The following is an 18,875-nucleotide window of genomic DNA, read 5'->3' as shown; positions in this document are numbered from 1 at the left end:
GCCCTCATTCAGAGCGTGCGCTCTGCTCAGAGCGTACGGCTCTGAATGAGGGCCTTTATTTTCTTCACAATTTTTGTTTTTTTTCTATCACTCTATATCTTTGCATTATCTATTTTATATTTTGCTTTATGAGGCCCTATTTCAGGGCACATTGATAATAATGTGTGAATATTGCATACAATTGAGAAGTAATTAGCACAGGTATACTGCAGAGATGTGCAAGTTTTTGAATTAAAAAAAGTAATAAATAGCATCATCATTTTGATTCGACAAGCCCAAAAAATGTTAAAGTATATCTAATAAAGTTTAAAGTATTTTATTCATTAGGAGGGATTGAGTGCACCCGTATCAAAACTGTTTCCTTTTTTTCTTTGTACATATAAGCTAACTATTTTGAATCAATGGGCAGCACCTATTGTATAGAGCACCTATAGTTTAATAAAATATTGGACTCTATAGTGATAGCTATAGGATTACCCATCATTTATTTTCAGTAACCTGGTGCGAGTTTCTTTACATTCTTTAGTGACTGATAGATCATGCCGATACACTGTTGGCCTGATTCAGAGATGCACTCTTTTGCAGCTGTGACTTTTTGCATTGTCGCAGCTGCGATAATGTGCTAATTTCAGCCTTCACCTCATCTACTAGCATGTGACAGACTGTGCAAGCCCTGCGCCACCCACTTTAAATGCCCATGGATGCAGCAACACTGGTGGTGGATCTAAACAAACCATCATAGGCGCATCATGGCGTTCACCATCGACACTTGCACAAGCTTATGGCAGGTGCAGTGTCTCCTTCTGAACTCAGGCTATACATGGTCTCTGTGGCTGCGGCTGTGTGTAAGAGAACTTAGCCGCTTACACTGACACGCCAGCGACATTCCCGTAGCATGCCCATGATACTGACTTTTTTTGCATTCACTTGAGGCCAACCCTCAGTTACCACACAGGAACGCTCATGGTTTCGCCTCACCCAGGAAAGCATTCCCTCAAGCCCTATATGTTCTCTGATATACAGTAGGGGAGTGACCTATTTGACCATGTAGTGAAGAATTCAGTATGATTTACCGCTGTCCGCCACCTAACCCCCCTTCCCTGCTGCCTAAACCTAAGTCCCTCGGGGGGGGAGGTGGTGCCTAACCCTAACCTCCCCCCGGGGGTGCCTAACCCCCCTTCCCCTAGCCTAAACCTAACCTCCCAGGGGGGTGCCTAACCCTAAATCCCCCCGGGAGCCTCTAACCTAACTCTCCCCCCCCGCGGCTGTCCGCGCCCAGCGTCCGGCTTACCTTTGATCGGTAAGCCAGGTGTCGGGCTCCTGGCATAGGTCTAATGACAGGCGTCGGGATATCAACGCCTGTCAGTGCCTTGCCGGGTTTAGACAGTCGAGAAGCCGGCGGTCGGGATTACATACTGTCCGCTTCCTGATTGCTTCACTGTAGTGAATACGCTATAATATATAACACCTTTCACAGCAACTGCAGTGTTAAAATAGAGGTGACTGATCTTTACCACATATCTTGGAGTCCAGTTCTCCATAATATTAATAAGTGCAGGAGGCTGCAACTGCATCATTTTGCCCTCCCCAGAAAATATAATATGCACTGTTCCACCACTGAAATGAATTCACATAACATGTATGAGCTTCGCCAGTAACATATATAACAGATATTGTAACTTTGCTTTCTGTTTCTGTCAATTAAAAACTGTAATGTAGATGCTTTAAATCTCTGCTGCTATTATACAGTACGTCCAAAAGTGTATAGAATGAGTGATTGAACGATTAAGACATCGTAATCATTCAATCGCTCATTAAACGTGAATAAATCGTGCAGTATAATGTCGGAAACGACCAGGGATGCGCGCTCCCGCTGGTCGTTTCTGACATCAATCATCGCCTGAATATGCCAGTCTATCTGCCGATAACGACAGAATGGGCATGTTCAGGGATGACGGAGGAAGCTTACACTGAATGACATATTGTTCAGTGTAGGCACACACAGGGGATGAGGAACGGCTGTACGTTGTAATCGTACTCTCGTTCCTCTATCGCCTAGTGAATACGTGGCATAACTTGTTATTTGTTCTACTTGAGAATGGTCCTGAACAAACTGAAACACCGTAAAATAAACATAATAAGCTGTACCAGCAACCATGCTTAATGTGAGCAGCAGTTTAATATATCATTAGATGGTGATGACTTCTCACCAACATGACTAGTCAACTATAGATTAGCTGCTAATTGTCCTCTGATTTCAAAAGTTATGTGAAACTTCTCTTTGTGAAGCTAGTGTCTCAGATGTGTGTTGACGGACAGTAATGCCGGCCATACACGATGTGATAGCACCTTGTGACACGACTGGGGATCTTACGTCTGACATATTGGGCGGTCCCCACGCACGGTGCGATCGGGTGGCCGACCACCCGATATGCCTGCTCCCCTCTCTCCCACCCGCATAGCGCTGCATGGGATCGCACATCGCATCACCTGATCGGCTGATCCTGCAGTAATATCAGGGGTTGCGATGTACGACCCCACGGATGCGCGCTCAGTCTGACATCAGGCCCATACGTGGTGCGATATAGCAGCCAAATCGTACCAATCTGTCGGATTGGCTGTTGTATCGCACTGTGTTTGGGTCGCTTAAAGTCTTCACTGGTGGCAGATTCTTAATTATATACAGTAGCTGTATCACTTTTCTACAGGTTACAGGGGATGTAGTTAGCTTATGATAGCCATAATAATTTACTGTAGTGCATTATCCCACATATGTGTTACACCAAGTAAATAAGAACATTATTCAGTATATATGCCTCACACCTCTACTGCACTACAAGAGTCTGACTACATCAAAATTGACATTACAAATGATTAGCAATGATATCAAAACTAACTCTACAGCTGGCATATCATGAATATTAACTTCTGGTGTCAGGATGGATTATATTTCAAAATACTTATTCCGTCCTCTAATGTTTGCTTGTGATTACTTCAGTAATAAATATTACTGAGATGGATAGAATATGTTTTTTTAGGTGCCCCTCTTTCCATAATCACCATCACCCCTGTGGTTATACTGTTTAGATGTTGCAATTTTTCACAGAACCATGGCAACCAATAATACCCTTTATTTGATTATAAAACTTTCACTGGGCAGAGAACAACCTAATGACTGATTAGTTGTTATTGTTTACTAAAAATATTGTACCATATAACACTAGCAAATTAGTTCTAGTGTCACAAACATGCTACTTAAATTCCCCAAATCACATAATTTTTTTTAACATAGATGATTATTAATACCATCAATCGGCACTGAATAAACGTACCTTATTGAGTGATTTAAAGACCTCTTTGCCATTGAGTTGCAGAATATTGCCCAGGATGGGCAATGGAGGTGGCCCAGGGGGCAGTTTGCTATTTCTTTTCTGTTTTCTTGCTACTGTTATACTTAAAATTAGGAAAACCACACAGGCTATAAGTAACACAGTGGTCGTTCCAAATATCTCCATTCTGATACTGTACTTTCCTACATTGAAACTAATATGATGCTAACCAGTCATATTTATAGAGGGAAACACTTGATACCAGCTTACATAACGCTCACTTAGAGTAGCTATTTACTTGCCTAACAGGTTAACTCAGCCCTTTGTGTTCTAAGAACTGTGATGACTGTGAGAAGAGTGGTACATGACTCACATTCCCATAACTAAAGGGATTATTTATCATGTTTGCATCTGCAAAAAAAGCAACTAAAATGAAATCCCCCTATCTTAAGCTCCTTGCATGATGTTACACTCTAATGACATGTCAAGTATGTAATTCCAAGTATCTGGTAGTTCATAGCGTGATATACATGGTGTTTTGAATATTTATTTTAACAGCTTTGTGACCGGATTTTGGTCCTACTTTATAACTTGGTCAATTTTCCCATTTTGGCAATGTACTAGTTTTACAGGGAAAACTTGTTTCAATGGAACTGTATATAGGAGAGGTTCCGGAACTCCGCCATTACAGTACAGGTTTTAAGGATATCCATGCTTGAGTCCATATGGTTAAATCAAATTCACAGAGGAACTAATTAAGTCACCTGTGCTTAAGCACGCATAACCTTAAAACGTGGACTGTAGTGGCAGAGTTTGGGAACCTCTGGTATAAAGAATTTCCATTTGTGGGATTGGGGAATAATATATTTATATTTTATGTACATTACATAGGGAAAAATAGACACAAGAAGGAAAAGAAAATCCATTTGATTAGTACCCAACTTACTTTATGCAACTAGCACTATCTGAAATGCTTATCCCAACATGTGCAAATTTGCAGAGTTGTTTTGTGGAGGAACAAGCCTATAAAAGAGAACTTTCTGCTCCTAAGCCTCATGCTATAATTGAGCCTGGTCCATTTTAGTTTTAGTTTTTTCCACATAACTCCATGTGTACCTTCCTTCCTGTTACTGTAATTCCCTTGTAGGTCTTATAGTCGGGGTAGAGTCCTCAGCAGACTTCTTGTTAATCACGGTTCACTAGGTATGGAGGCACTGGAGGGACTTTCTTTATTTCCCAGATGCAAACTGAAGACTTGGGAAACTGAAGAATTATTATACACCCTTTGTGCTGCTTTCTACTTATCTTCTTGATTTCATGGAGAGTTGGGTGGACTGAATATTTTTTGATGCGACTATAACAGAAGAAGAAGAGTCTGTCCGTGAAATCTCTAGACATCCAGAATTTGTTTTGGCATTTTAGCAATATCTGTTAATGGTTTGGATGGACGTCTTTAAGCTATGATATCGAAAAGTGTTATATAACACTCACAGTCCGAGTCCTTGTCATTTGTTATTATTGAGTCACCCATTTTTCTTTAATTCTTGCATTTCTCTAGTCAGAAAAAAGGTTTTCCAACATTTGGTTGATCCTTGGGAGAGTTAATTGAATGGACTAAAGATAGTAAATCAACTTTATGCAAAGTTGCAAAAATGCAATCCTGTATATCCACTACGCGACATTAATGAGCGATTGCACGATTACGACATCGTTATTGTGCAATCGCTTAGTAATCAGGCACAAATCATGCACATTAATGTCGGAAACGACCAGCAGTGCGGCTCCCGCTGGTTGTTTTCGACATCAATCATCGCTCGAATATAATGGACAATCTGCAGATAATGACAGATAGACCATGTTAGGGGATGATTGATGTGCCTACACTGAAAGACTGATCGTTCAGTGTAGGCACAGCACAGACTGAGACACGACTGCACAATTACAATGTCATAATCATGCAGCCGTTTCACAGTCTGCTAGTGGATGTGCCCCTTAAATTTGGAATTCCCATGGTAGACATCTTAAGGTATTTAATTTCTGCACAGGGCATTTTACATGATTCAGCAAAAGTATGAACTCTAGAAGAATATAATTTACCTTCTAATCTTAATCCTTGGATTTTCGCAGTTCACATCTCCTTCAGAACAATTATTTGTGGATTTTTGCTGTTGATGGCTCTTATTACTCCTAATCACAAAAAAAATAGGTGCGGATCCTACTTCATAAAAAAGCAACCATAGCTAAAGAACCAGGTTGCAGGGATTGCCCGCCAAATTGCAACAATTGCTGGTGTATAATGAAGTTGTATAACTACATATTCAGGGAAAAGAGTGGGGGGTGCGCGATTCACAGAGGTGAAGCAAAACTGAAACTCCTTGGTGGTGCACTCTTCGTATCAGAAAATTTGTTACAAGTTAACTTTTTTAGATCATTTAAAATTAATTTCAGCTAAGCCAACAAACTAAATTTTCTATAAAAAAGATATATAGTATCAGAAAATAAAATTGTATATACTGAGATTAAATCCCAAATACTTAAGATCATAAATTAGCTTAATTAAGGTAAAGATATAGTACAGTATATCCAAAACACTGTAATCAATCAATTTAGCAATTCAATCACTGTGATTATCAGCTTCTAAAAGTGTCAATAAGTTATCTATTTGGGGCACCACTGAAGTAGTTCAAACAGGTAAAAATAACCAAGCTGCTACATCAATAGTAATAAATATAATTAAAGACAGGGATCACACACCTGAAATAAATGGTTATAGCAAAGCAATTGGACATAATCATTGAGTTGCAGTTGACAACACATCAAACTTTCTGCAATATCAAGATCAAGAGAAGTACTTCAGACATGAGTCATCTCCTTGCTTTCTTCATTCAAAAGTAACATTCCTTTCATAAATAATATGTAAAGAGAGACGGAGTAAAGAATCCTGTTGCCATGTGGGCTCACTGCTTCTGCTGTTAAACTATGTGCTAGAGGCAATGAATAGATTAGTGAGAGAGGAGTGTCCAGCATGGGATGAAAAATATTATTTTATCTCTCTGTAGTCAGATTTGTTTTATGTCTGTATTAATGTTGCTTAAGTTTACCTTCATATAATTAATTTGAATAGCTTGTTTTGTACCCAGTAGTGCACCCCAACCTATGAAGTACATTTTTATTCTTTCCCTCCAAAACATCAAGGTTAGCACAGCAAATGGATTTGCTACTTGTATTGTAGAACCCCACTAGGAGGATATCTCCAAAATGCCAGCTTACTCCTCTATAAATTAATTCAGTTAATTTACAGCATTGCCTCTTCACTTTCCCAGCAAACCGAAATTACTTATTTAATACTATATCAACCCATTCCGTTTTCACATTCAACTTGTCTTTTTTGCCCACCTACACCACCTTCCCTCTCACAGCATATGACTATAAACCCTACTTCAAATACAAAACACCCACACATCATGATTCATCAAGCCTACTAAATCTGCTTTGTGTTGGTTCTGCACCATAATCATGGACAAAGTCTCTGCACCCATCTTATCTTGCACTATAGTGTGCCCCTTAACTTTTGTTCTTAACACTTTCCTACACTTCATGTCATCATCTACAGTATTTCACCTCCTCAACTAGTGTCTATCTTTCTGCAGCTACATATATCCTCCTTTAAACATGTTCTCATGTCACCATTCCTAAATAAATCATCTGTTGACAAAGTCTCTCTCTCTCTCTCCTTATTTCTCTCCCCTCTTTGTTTCCAATCTATTTGAGTGATTCATAAAAAATTGTCTTTCTCACTTTTTACTTTCAGTACCTTTTTGACTCTCTGCAATTGGGCTTCTGCTGTCAACAATCAACTGGGGGCCTGATTCAGCTTTGGGAATCGAGTAAGAAAGAGCCAGTAACTGTGAACCAGGACAAACCATGTTGCAATGCAAGGGGTACAAATACATACATTTTGTTTTGCATGTAGGTTAAATACTGGCTGTTATTGCATGTAGCCCAAAAATACTGCACAGCTTTATATTTACAGTGCAAATTAGATGTCAGTTTGAACACACTCCTCACAAATCTACATCTCTCTGCACATTTTACATCTGCCCCACCTGCAGTGCTACATGGTATCATAAAGATGATCAGTTACGTGCTATTTCTCACTCTATTCTCAAAGCTGAATCAGGCCCTGGGACATTTCTCACAAAAGTGATCACTGATCAACTTACAGAAAAGTCATTTATCCATTTTTGCTCCACTTAAATATTTTTGCTCAGTATTCATTACAAAAGGAGATGGGAAAGGGCTACAGTTGAATTGAAAGAACATACATAAAAATTAGATAGATACAAGCACATTTACATAGGAGAAGGTCCTAACAGAACAAACTGAAAGTGGAGGAATAAATAAGGCCAGACGGGATACATCCTAGGATATTAAAAGAGCTTAAAGGGGTGCTGATAACACAGAATTTTCAACCAGTCACTAGCTACAGGAGTAATTCCAGAGGACTGGAAAAGAGTGATTGTTGTCCCACTGCACAAAATTGGAAGCAAGGAAGAGGCTAGTAACTGCTGACCAGTGAGCCTTACATCAGTAGTTGGGAAAGTAATAGAAACAATACTAAAATAATGAGTTGTGAAATATCTTAAATCCAGCAATTTACAGGATCCCAAAAAGCATGGATTTACTGGGGGGAGATCATGCCAGACAAATCTTATACCACTTTCAGACAGAAAATGGCAAAAAACCCGGCTTTTACCCGGCATTTGTGTGCCAAGTTTCTTTTCCATTTTCTGTCTGGTACCCCTTTCACACAGGAAAATGAAATTACCGTGTAAATCACTTTTGCCCGGTAATTTGCAGAACAACCCGGGTTTTTTTCCTGTGTGAAAGGGTCAACCTGGGACTTAATTCCCGGGTCAACGACCCTACAAAATACCAGGTAAAAGTGATTTACCCGGTAAACTTATTTTCAGTGAGAAAGGGGTATTATTTACTTTTTTGACTAGGTGACTAATGTAATAGATCAAAGTGGGGCTGTAGATTTTGCTTATCTAGTCTTTTTTAAGCTTTTTGACACAGTTCTACATCACAGAATGCTAAATAAACTCGAAAGTGTTGGAATGGATTCTAATATGGTTAAATGGCTAAGAAATTTGTTGCTGGGAAGGGAACAGAGAGTTGTAGTAAATGGTGTGTATTCAAAGGAGGGTAATGTTACCAGTGGAATGCCCCAGGGGTTTGTACTTGGACCAGTACTTTTTAATATCTTTGTTGGTGACATTACAAATGGTATTAAAGGGAAGGTTTGCATTTTTGTAGATGACACAAAGATAAGCAACAGGGTAGACACACCTAGAGGGGTAAAACAAATGACTGAGAGCCTAGGTAGACTAGAGGAATGGTAAAAACAAGGCAACTAATGTTATAGCTAAAAAATGCAAAATAATACACTTGGGTTTCAAAAAACCACAGGCTGAATATAGTATCAAGGGTATTATAATGGAAACTACAGAGTAGGAAAGGGATTTCCGAGTCACTATTTCAGATTATTATTATTATTATTATTATTATTATTATATTTTATTATTTATAAGGCACCACAAGCGGTCCCCAGCGCTTTACATATGGCAGCAGTAGGACAGTACAGGGTACACAGAGCATTACATTACAGTAACTGAAACATAAACAGAGCACAAAGTCTCAATTAGCACCACAATTCTCAGTACACAATACAGCTGGAAAGGTGAAGGCTGTCATAGAAGTGCTAGAGAAGAGAGCTGTGAGAACAGGAGGGAGGAGGACTCTGCTTTTAGAAGCTAAGAATCTAGGGGTGTCACAGTTCCCCAGACATCGGGGGATATTTACCAGGTCCGGTGGCACTGGACTGTCAGGCAGTGGGCGGGGAGTCCCCGGCATCTGCTGTCAATGCACCCGACTCCCTCCGGCGGCTGTGACAGGTGGCTGCGGCTCACATTGGAGCACGTGCACCGACTTGTATAGAATTTAAAGGGGCAGGCATCCCAAACATGAAGTCACGTTTGGCATGGGATTTTATCTCCTCTCTTTAAGAGGGAGTCTCTGGCAGTACACAGGTACCAGAGTACAGGCTCCATTACCTTACTCCAGTGTTCCTGTGGATATCCTGTTATCTGTTCCTGACCTTGGCTTTGTTCGTGACTCCGATTTCATCTGACCCCTGGTACTGCGTTTGATATCTGGTTCTGACCTTGGCTACCCCCTGTGACCTGCATACGTCTGCTCCCTGGTACTGTCTCATCTGTTTGGTTCTGATCCGGCATGTCAACTATGCTGAAAGTCTTCTCTGTTCCATCCAGAGTTTGCCAGCACCTGCACAGGGAAACCTACCCTGAGTGCCGTGACCTGTGTGTTGGACGCAGCCAAGTCCATACCTTCTAGCAAAAGTCCCTGATGAATACCGCCGACACATTAGACTCCGCGCCTCAGGAACCGGTCACGCCAATTCCCCAAATATGGATTGCATCCACTATCTACCCAACAATTGTGACAAGGGGAGAAGGGAGATAGATAGATGACATGTGGTGTGAGCATGGGGATCTGAGGGCAGGAAGTAGGTGAGGAAGAGATGGCTGAGGTAGGAGGGTAGGATGAGTAGCTTGAAGACAGGGTTATGTGGTGGAAGGGTACACTTTGATGAACAGGTGGGTTTTCAGTTCATGTTTGAAGCTATGTAAGGTCAGGGAAAGCCTGATCAAATGAGGGAGCTTATTCCAGTGAAGAGGAGCCGTATGGGCAAAATCTTGGATTGAAGCGTGAAATGCAGTAACCAGGGTAGAGGAGAGGCAACAATCATTGCCTGACTGGAGGGGGCTGGAGGGAGTATGTAAAGAGTTAAGGTTGGTGATGTAGGGAACAGTGGATTTAGAGAGAGCCTTGCATGTGAGGGTGAGGAGTTTGATGAGGATTCTGTAGGGGAATGTGAGCCAGTGAAGTTTTTGGCAGGGGGGAGTGGTGGATGTGGAATGGTCAGAAAAGAAGATTAATCTAGCTGCAGCATTGAGAACAGATGGGAGTGGAGCGAGATGGGAATGAGGGAGGCCAGTGAGCAGAAGGTTGCAGTAGTTGAGCCAAGAAATGATTAGTGAGTGAATAAATCAGTTTGGTAGCATTCTAGGGAGAGGAATGGCCTAATACAAGTGAAGTTGAATAGCTGGAACCAACAGGATTGAGCCAGAGATTGAATGTGGGGGATGAAGGAGAGAGTGGAGTCAATGATGACACTCTAGCAGCAAAGTTTGGGAACAGGGTAGTTGATGGTATTGTCAACAGTTATAGAGAGATTGGTGGGGGTGGAGACTCTGTTAGAGGGCAAGATGATGAGTTCAGTTTTGTCCATGTTGAGCTTCAGAGAGTGCTCAGACATCCAGGTGGAGATGGTGGAGACCAGTCAGAAATCCAGGGAAAATAAAAAAAAAGATAACAAGTTAGCCGATGTTACTTATTTAGTGTTTTAGTTCACCTTTTGGCTGATTCTGAGTCATCTCTGTTGATGGGTGCAAACAGTAGGTTTTTGTATACAGAGCATGTGCAGATAACACTTTCTTTACCCTATAGCACACAGAAGCCTGCACAGATATGCGCAGTATTTCTGCTGAACACACAGCTCACAGGCACTTCTACTCATTGCAGTCCAAATATGACTGAACTCACACACGATCAAACCATATTGCTTACACCATCGGCAAACACAATTCAGTCAAACACGATTCTTTGTGACTATGAGAAAAATGCACCCATATCCCTGTGATGCCCAGCATGTTTAATCTCGGACAGTCATGACTCTTAGTAAATATACTACCTAGAGTTAACACCAACCCTGCTTTTTCCAACATTCATACTTTCTCAAAACCTTCCTATTTACTAAAGTCTATCCTACGTCCAAGTGATCTCACGGTAGCTGGGTTACAAACTGCTACTAATATTACTCTCATTCATTACAACCTAGCTCTATCTTAATCTCAACTCTGAATCCCACTAGCTCCTCTTGTCTCAGCATTGGCCTTTTCTTCTAAACTATAAAGTTAATGAGCAGACTTTCTCTACACCTTTTTGTAAAACTTGTAAGTCCCTGTTCTATTCACTATGTGGAGTTTGTTTTCCTCACTGCCTGGTTCTGTCGAGTATTTTGGCAAATTAAATATAAATGATGATGATGATGATGATGATGATGATGACATCTAATAAGCTGTACATAAAACAATTGTTGACAAGCAATTAAAGTTTCTGTGAACTGTAGTCACTGTCACTTGAGGATACATTGCAGAACAATGGCATTGAGCCAAGGTCAATGACCCAATGAACTTTGTAACTGTGATAGGTGTTTGCTGAATGCAGGTGGTGAAATGCTCAGGTTACATGACAGTTATAAATGTCCAGGAATCCATACACTCTACCAGATTTTCTCCAGTCTAGTTTATCATGGACCTCAGTGGAATTCTTATTCTTGTCTTTATCCTTCTTGTGACCACCATGCTGCTTCTATCACGATGGAAGATGAGAGGAAAACTTCCCCCAGGTCCCACTCCACTTCCTTTTATAGGGAACATGCATCAGGTCAAGATGGATGACCTCATCAGTTCCTTGGTTGGGGTAAGTTGGATGGAAGTCTGTCAGAGTAGAAAAAATGCTATTCAAACCCTGGTACAATATCAATTTAGTTGATTGATTTTTGTAGGATCCAGTAAAGTGCCTCAGAAATTCCTTGTGATATATCAATTAGTGGGTCCCTTAATATACCCTGCAGGATTAGCCAGTAGTCAGGGGAGAGGAAAGTAGAAGAGATACAGAATAATGCAAGCAGTGATCTAGATTAAAATAGAAATTGGTTAGGATGTCATAAAGTGAAGTTAGAAATTCAACTGGAATGGTAAAAATTCAAAGATCACTAATGTAGACATAAATAAACTGTCGTAAATATTGTTGTTTATACATGTAATGGTGTATTTAAACTAATATATACATAGTAATGTTTGTACTGAATCAGGGTATGTTTATGTCACCTTATATTATTGAACCTACACTGTGTGTAGCAGGGTCTGTGCTCTAACTAAGCTGTATGCATACAGACTCTATGGCCTATATTTACTAAACTGTGGGTTTTTAGAAGTAAATATGTTGCCTATAGCAACCAGATTATAGCTATTATCTTCCATAAGGTGCTAGATAAATGTTAAGTAGAATCTGATTGGTTGCCATGGGCAACATCTCCACTTCTTAAAACCCGCACTTTAGTAAATATACACCTGTATGTCTATACATACTGTATGATGGTGAAATGTGACATCTGTGTTATACCGTACTTAGGCTATTACCATTATTAGCTTTTATTTATAAGGCACCACAAATTACTGCATCACTGTACAGTGCAAACACACAAAACAGGGTAAACCAAGTAACACTATAAACAAACATACATAGTTTTAACATTGTGAGTATACAACTGACACATAATGAACAGAAACAGTACATGCACAACAACATAATTACAAACGTGAGAATAACACTGATGCTTAACAAATGTGGGCATAATACTAACATATACTAAATTATAGTGACCCATATGGCTGAGATAGTTTACATGGGGAAGGGAAAAACATGAGGAGGGACTGCCCTGCTCACAAGAGCTTACAGTCTAAAAGGAATTGGAAGTTAGTGGGTGTACTTGGTATATACAAAGGCTAGCAAAATGGGAGTGAAGGCCAAGTTAGGCAGAGATCTGTTATACAAGGGTTATTAGGGTAGAGCCTAATAGAACAATGGTGAGCATTCCATAGGTAGGGGCAGAGCCGGAACTAGACTTTTTGGTGCCCTGTGCCAGAAAGAGCATTGGCGCCCCCCTCATTTTTCAAAGGGACATAATGCACCCAAAAAAGGGCCATGGTTTCATGGGGAAGGGCCAGGGTAGAGATAGGAGAGGCCAGGAGATGCTGGGGATGAAATAAGAGGAAGCTACAAGCAAGAATGATAATAAACAAAATTTTGACAGGCCCAAACAGCGCCCCCTGACCTGCGGTGCCCTGTGCGATGGCACCGGCGGCGCTACCCTAGCTACGGCCCTGGGTACGGGAAGCATGGGAGAAGTATTAAAGACAGGAGGAAGAGGTGGTAATAAGTGAGGAGGAATGGCGGTGGACATCGGCTGAATGGAGAGGGTGTGGAGAGAAGTGAGGTTGTAAATGTAGGGGGAGGAGAGAGTAAGAGAGCTTTGAAAGTTAGGGTGAGAAGTATAAACGTGATGCTTTACGGGATAAGGAGCCAGTGTAGGGATTGGCAAAGAAGGGAGGCAGAGACAGACAAGTGTGAAAGAAAGATCAGCTTGACTGCAGCGTTAAGAAGAAAATGGAAAGGAGAGTTAAGGGGAAGACCAGTAAGACGAAGTCTGCAGTAGTCGAGTCATGAGATATTGAAGGAATGGACAAGTGTTTTGGTGGCACCAAGAAAGAGGAAGAGTCAAATTCTGGTGATATTCAATGGATGGAACCAACAGGAGTGCCAAAGGGCAGGCACGCTGGCACCTGTAGTTCCACTGTAAAAACAATAGTTTGCATTATAGGGATGCAGAGAAGAGCTCCAGGCTTCAGCATAAGCCTGGGGTGCTCAGGAGAGAGGGGCCTTTATTGGAGGTGTCCCCAATTCCCCTGAGATCTCTGGCTTGTGCTTACTAGCTTGGGGTGCTAATGCTTTGAATGATGAGATCCAGTGAAAGGGTCCCCTGGCTGTGGCACTATGACCCAGGTAGATATGAGTCCAGTGCTGGTTTTATAAATAGGTGGAACCCCACACTTTTTTCCTCATATTTTTAAAACCAGGACTGGCTCTAAAATACGGGGGAACCCTACTTGTCCCCCCCCCCTGCATTTTAGCTCACCCCACATCATTTTAACTTTTTTTTAACCCTTTCTTTTAATATTTACAGCTAGAAACATACACAGATCACACTGATCTATGTATGTTTCTGCTAGACATGCTGCTCAGGAGGGGTTCTATTTGAAACATCTATTAGGACACCGAGTTTGCTTTTATTACACCTGTGATTATAATCATGTTATTAGGTAAATTCCCGTGTGGTATTCTTGTGTAAGGGAAGTACTGCCATGTTCAGATGATGGTGTATTCATTCCTATTTGTATTTTTAGTCGCATTTTAACTGTGAAATCAGCCTTGACTAACTCTAAAGATATGGGAAATACTCTCGATTTTCCCATAGTAAATTCCCGTGTTTGAAAAAATGACCAACACTCTACAGCCAAAATTGGAACAACACAATTCTTAGTAAACTTACCGCTAAATGAAAGTGTGAATTCAGGGGTGATGCCCAGGTTTTGGACCAGATTAACAGAGAAGATGATGGTGTTGTCAACACTGAGGGTGAGATGGGGTGGAGTGAAGGGAGACACCAGAAGGAAGGAAGAAAAGTAAATGAGCACAGCTTTGGAAATATTAAGCTTGAAAAAGCATTGGTATATCCAAGAGGAGATATCTGACAGACAGTTTGATATATGTGAGAGGTCGGTGGAGGACAGATAGAGTTAGAATTTCATCAGCTTAAAGATAACATTGACAACAGAAAGATCTGATAAGTTCATCAACTGAGGACATGCAGAGTGAATAGAGAAGGGGGTCCAGGACTGAGCCTTAATGTACTCATACTGGGTTTGGGGGAGGGATGATGTGGATGTGAAGGTAGTAGTGGAGGAGAAGGAACAGTGAGAGAGGTAGGAGAAAAACCTAGAGAGCACCATATCAGAGAGGCCAAGTGAGGGCAGAGAGCAGAGAACAAGTGGATGGTCAACTGTATCAAAGGCTTCTAAGAGGTCAGAAAGGATGAGGACAGAGAAATGACTAATTGATTTTGCTGATAGGAGGTCACTGGTGACTATTGTCAGGGCAACTTCTGTAGAGTGGAGAGGCAAAAGTTGCTTGGGAGCAGATTATGGAATTGACTATACAGTATGCCACCGTCCATGATAGGAAAGACATATGTGTACATTTCCCCAGGATCTGACTCAATTTGGGGTATAAACAGCAAAGCAATTAATTTAGCCATTGATATACAATCTGCTCTGTAGAGATTATGGGCCTGATTCAGACCCACTCGTGAGCGGCTGTCCGCTCGCAAGTGGGTCGATGTTCTGCACCGAGCATGCGCACGACGGAGGGAGCTCCGTCGTGCGCATGCGCCAGACGCGACGAGCGAAGGACTTTCCTTCGCTCGTTGTGTCTGATCAAAGGGGGCGTGCTGTCGATGTTGATTGACAGCACGCCCCCTTTGGTGGGCGTGCCGGGGGCGTGCCTCCCTGACGGGGGTGTTGATAAGGGAATGCCTCCCGTCAGAAGCCGGCCCACTGACTTCACTAGTGATGTCAGTGGGAGTGATTTTGGCTGTGATAGAGCCAAAATCACTCCGGGCCTTGCGGTTGAAAACCTCAACCGCAGGCTCTGGCTCGCAGTTTCGATGGTTGCGATGGTCAAGACCATCGCGGCCATCAAACTGCACGCTCGTATAGGCTGTGGGTTGTGACCCACAGCTATATGAGCGTCCAGGAGGATGCTCCATAGTTATGGAGGCCGGCCCTCATTCAGAGCGTGCGCTCTGCTCAGAGCGTACGGCTCTGAATGAGGGCCTATGTGCAGGAAACTAAGGTGCATTGAGATTTTCTTAAACAATACTGTTTATTTACAAAAATATAATCAAAGCTGTCACTTATAATTTTAACATCCTATCATGGGTATGAGTATATACAGTCGTGAAATGTCCAAATGACAATGCTGTCTACATGCACATAAATAGAAAAAATTATTATCATGGGAAATGATGTTACATTTGTGTGTCTTTATCAAGCTACAAGTGTTGAACAAAGCATCTCTCATATCTGAAACCACAAATGTTTAATGAAGCAATACACAGTACATAAATGTAGCTCAAAAATGTATTTAGTTATTCTGTAGATATATTTAGGTCTGCATTTCAGATGGGTTGGATATGAAAGCCCGGTATGTTGAGATGCCGCTGGTCAGAATACTGATAGCGACATCATGACAGCCAGAATCTCGACACCCATAGAGAAGAGCGTATTTTTCTAACCCCTTCCCTAACCCCTACCCTAACCATCCCTCCCTGGGCCTAACCCTAACCTTCCCCCTTGTGCCTAAACCTAACCTCCCCCTCCCCGCACCCTAAACCTAACCCTCACTCCCTGGTGCCTAACCCTGACCTCCCCCTAGTGCCTAAACCTAACCTCCTCCTCCCCACACCCTAAACCTAACACTCCCTCCTCGGTGCCTAACCTTAACTCTCCCACTAATACCTAACCCTAACTGCGCTACCTAACGCTAACTTCCCCCTAACACCCCAATACTGTTGGCATTTCAGCGCCAGTATTCAGACCGTCGGCATTCCGCACGCTGGGATGCTGTCTACATCCCTTTCAGATATATTTATTACCACTCTTCTCACTCTGTCCTCCAGGTCAATGTCTTACTACTCTGAGTGTTGTTTAACCCTATTCTTTACACTATCAGTCTCAGGGCCTTATTCAGAGATGGGTGCTATAGCACAGTTGCTTCCTCTTGGTACGCAGTGGCTGTGCTAAAATATGCAAAAGACACAGGAGGCATCTTAAGTAAAAGGACACCCACTGCAGGCTATTGTGGTCCGATGCTGCATCCAAAGATGCAGAATTGGATCTATTGTGTGAACATCGAAAATACAGTATCAGTAACCTTCATATTACTCAGAATAGCGCTGCTGGGGCCAGAAAAATGGTGTCACTAGCTTTGGAATGCTCAGAAAAGAGAGCCAACATGCTCCAGTTTTCTGCAATGCACCCCATCACCGCTCCCAAATGCCAACATGCACGTCAATCATTCTGTGGCTTTGGGGCACTGCAATGGACATAGCAGAAACTGATCTACAGAATTGCAGCGCGGATCACTTCTGTACTGTCTCAAAAGTGGGTGGCAGCAATTGTAGGATTAGTAGGTTGTCTGACCTGTTGATATGCATACACTGTACATACATACTTACTGTATTACTGTAATGAGGATACATATTTTTAATTTATAATCATCTCTTTTTTTTAACTTTAAAAGCTCAGCAAAAAATATGGCCCAATGTACACTTTCTATTTGGGATCACGTCCCACTGTTGTGCTATGCGGTTACCAGGTGCTAAAGGAGGCACTTATTGACCATGCAGAAGAATTTAGTGGAAGGGGAGAATTCCCGGCTGTCCAGATGTACAGCAAAGGAAACGGTTTGTATAATAATCTCTGGTGTACTGTAAAAATATTATCTATATAGTAGTTCTGTAAGTATGTATAATTTATGCTAATAACATTTTTTTACTGTAGACAAAATAAATGCAATGAAGCTCTTTCTTGTCCATGATACAGTATATTATCAAAAGCTGAGAGTATGGTCAGATTGGCCATTGGCATGGAACTTTTCCTTGGGTTGTGGGGGGGGGAGGGGCAGGCTTAGGCCTCAAGTAGCCACCTGGTGTATATTCTTGTTTTTATACACTTTTTAAGTAAAAGATTTATATACGATTTGGTTGTGGTGAACAGGTATCCCTTGACTGGATGAATTATCATTTGTCTGTCACTGGGATGCTCTCTGTATTCTATGGTGAATACAGTTATGCTCTCTGCACTGTATGGTGGTCACTAAGATGCTTTCTGTTTTGTATGGGGTCACTGGGTTGCTCTCTGTATTTTATGGTGGTCATTGGGATGCATTCTATATAGTATAATATAATGGTCAATATGATGTTTTCTGTATTGTATTGTGGTCGCTAGAATGCTTTCTGTATTGTATTGTGGTCTCTTGGATGGTTTCTGTATAATGCAGCAGTCACTGGATTACCTCTGTATTATATGATAGTCACTGGGATGGTCTCTGTATTATATGGCAATCACTGGAATTGTATTTCTCTCTATTGTATAACAGTCACTAGGATGCTCTCTGTATTGTATGGCTGACTCTGGAATGCTCTCTGAAGTTTATGGTTGTCTCTGGAATGCTCTCTGTATTGTGTATCAGTGTCTGGGATGCTCTTTCGATTGCATGGTGGTGACTAGGATGCTGTTTTTTAAGGTGATCACGAGGATATCTGTATTGTTTGGTAGTCTCTAGAAAGTCCTGTGTATTCTATATTGGTGTCTGGAATGCTTTTTTGTGTATATTATATTGCAGATCTGTTTAATACTCACTTAATGATATATTGGTCTTTTCAATGCTCTCTATATTGTAGATTGGTCTTTGGGATGCTCCCTGTATTGTATATAGGTGGCTAAAATACCTGCCATTGTTATGACTCTCTCTACCATTGCATGTTACATTAGCCTTGCCTACCACCAATATGGCTAGATATAATAGTGTTTAATCAAACCGACTGTTGTGTTGGCCTGCCTATATGAGGACACTTTCAGAGTTTTTTCAGGGCCACATTAAGTTCCCAATCTGACCGTCACTGTCAGTTCCAAAAAATTAGATACTTTTATCTGA

At 41.5% G+C, this 18,875-nt stretch overlaps 2 protein-coding genes across 3 annotated transcripts in view; one reads left to right on the top strand and one right to left on the bottom strand.

Moving 5' to 3' along the window:
* The window catches only part of LOC148502834 (cytochrome P450 2C5-like), a 38,880-nt gene extending 35,353 nt beyond the window's left edge, over positions 1-3,527 (bottom strand). Inside the window, exon 1 of the mRNA XM_088449280.1 lies at positions 3,333-3,527. Within this exon, the coding sequence (XP_088305406.1) occupies positions 3,333-3,515 (183 nt within the window). The 5' untranslated portion in view covers positions 3,516-3,527. The remainder of the gene's footprint in view (positions 1-3,332) is intronic.
* LOC148502833 (cytochrome P450 2F2-like) overlaps positions 1-18,875 on the top strand; it is a 44,554-nt gene that overhangs the window by 5,052 nt on the left and 20,627 nt on the right. The window contains exons 1-2 of one of the 2 annotated variants that reach the window (XM_088449322.1): positions 11,787-11,957; positions 17,460-17,622. In XM_088449322.1, the coding sequence (XP_088305448.1) occupies positions 11,787-11,957; positions 17,460-17,622 (334 nt within the window). Of the gene's footprint in view, positions 1-11,786; positions 11,958-17,459; positions 17,623-18,875 lie in introns of those variants that run through there. The other variant, XM_088449321.1, reaches the window with a different exon arrangement.

The sequence above is a fragment of the Taudactylus pleione genome, unplaced genomic scaffold (genome assembly GCF_031769625.1).
Source record: "Taudactylus pleione unplaced genomic scaffold, aTauple2 ptg000481l, whole genome shotgun sequence".
NCBI classification, from domain to species: Eukaryota; Metazoa; Chordata; class Amphibia; order Anura; family Myobatrachidae; genus Taudactylus; species Taudactylus pleione.
Note: the sequence above shows the minus strand (reverse complement) of the source record. Positions and strands in the feature narration are given on the sequence as shown.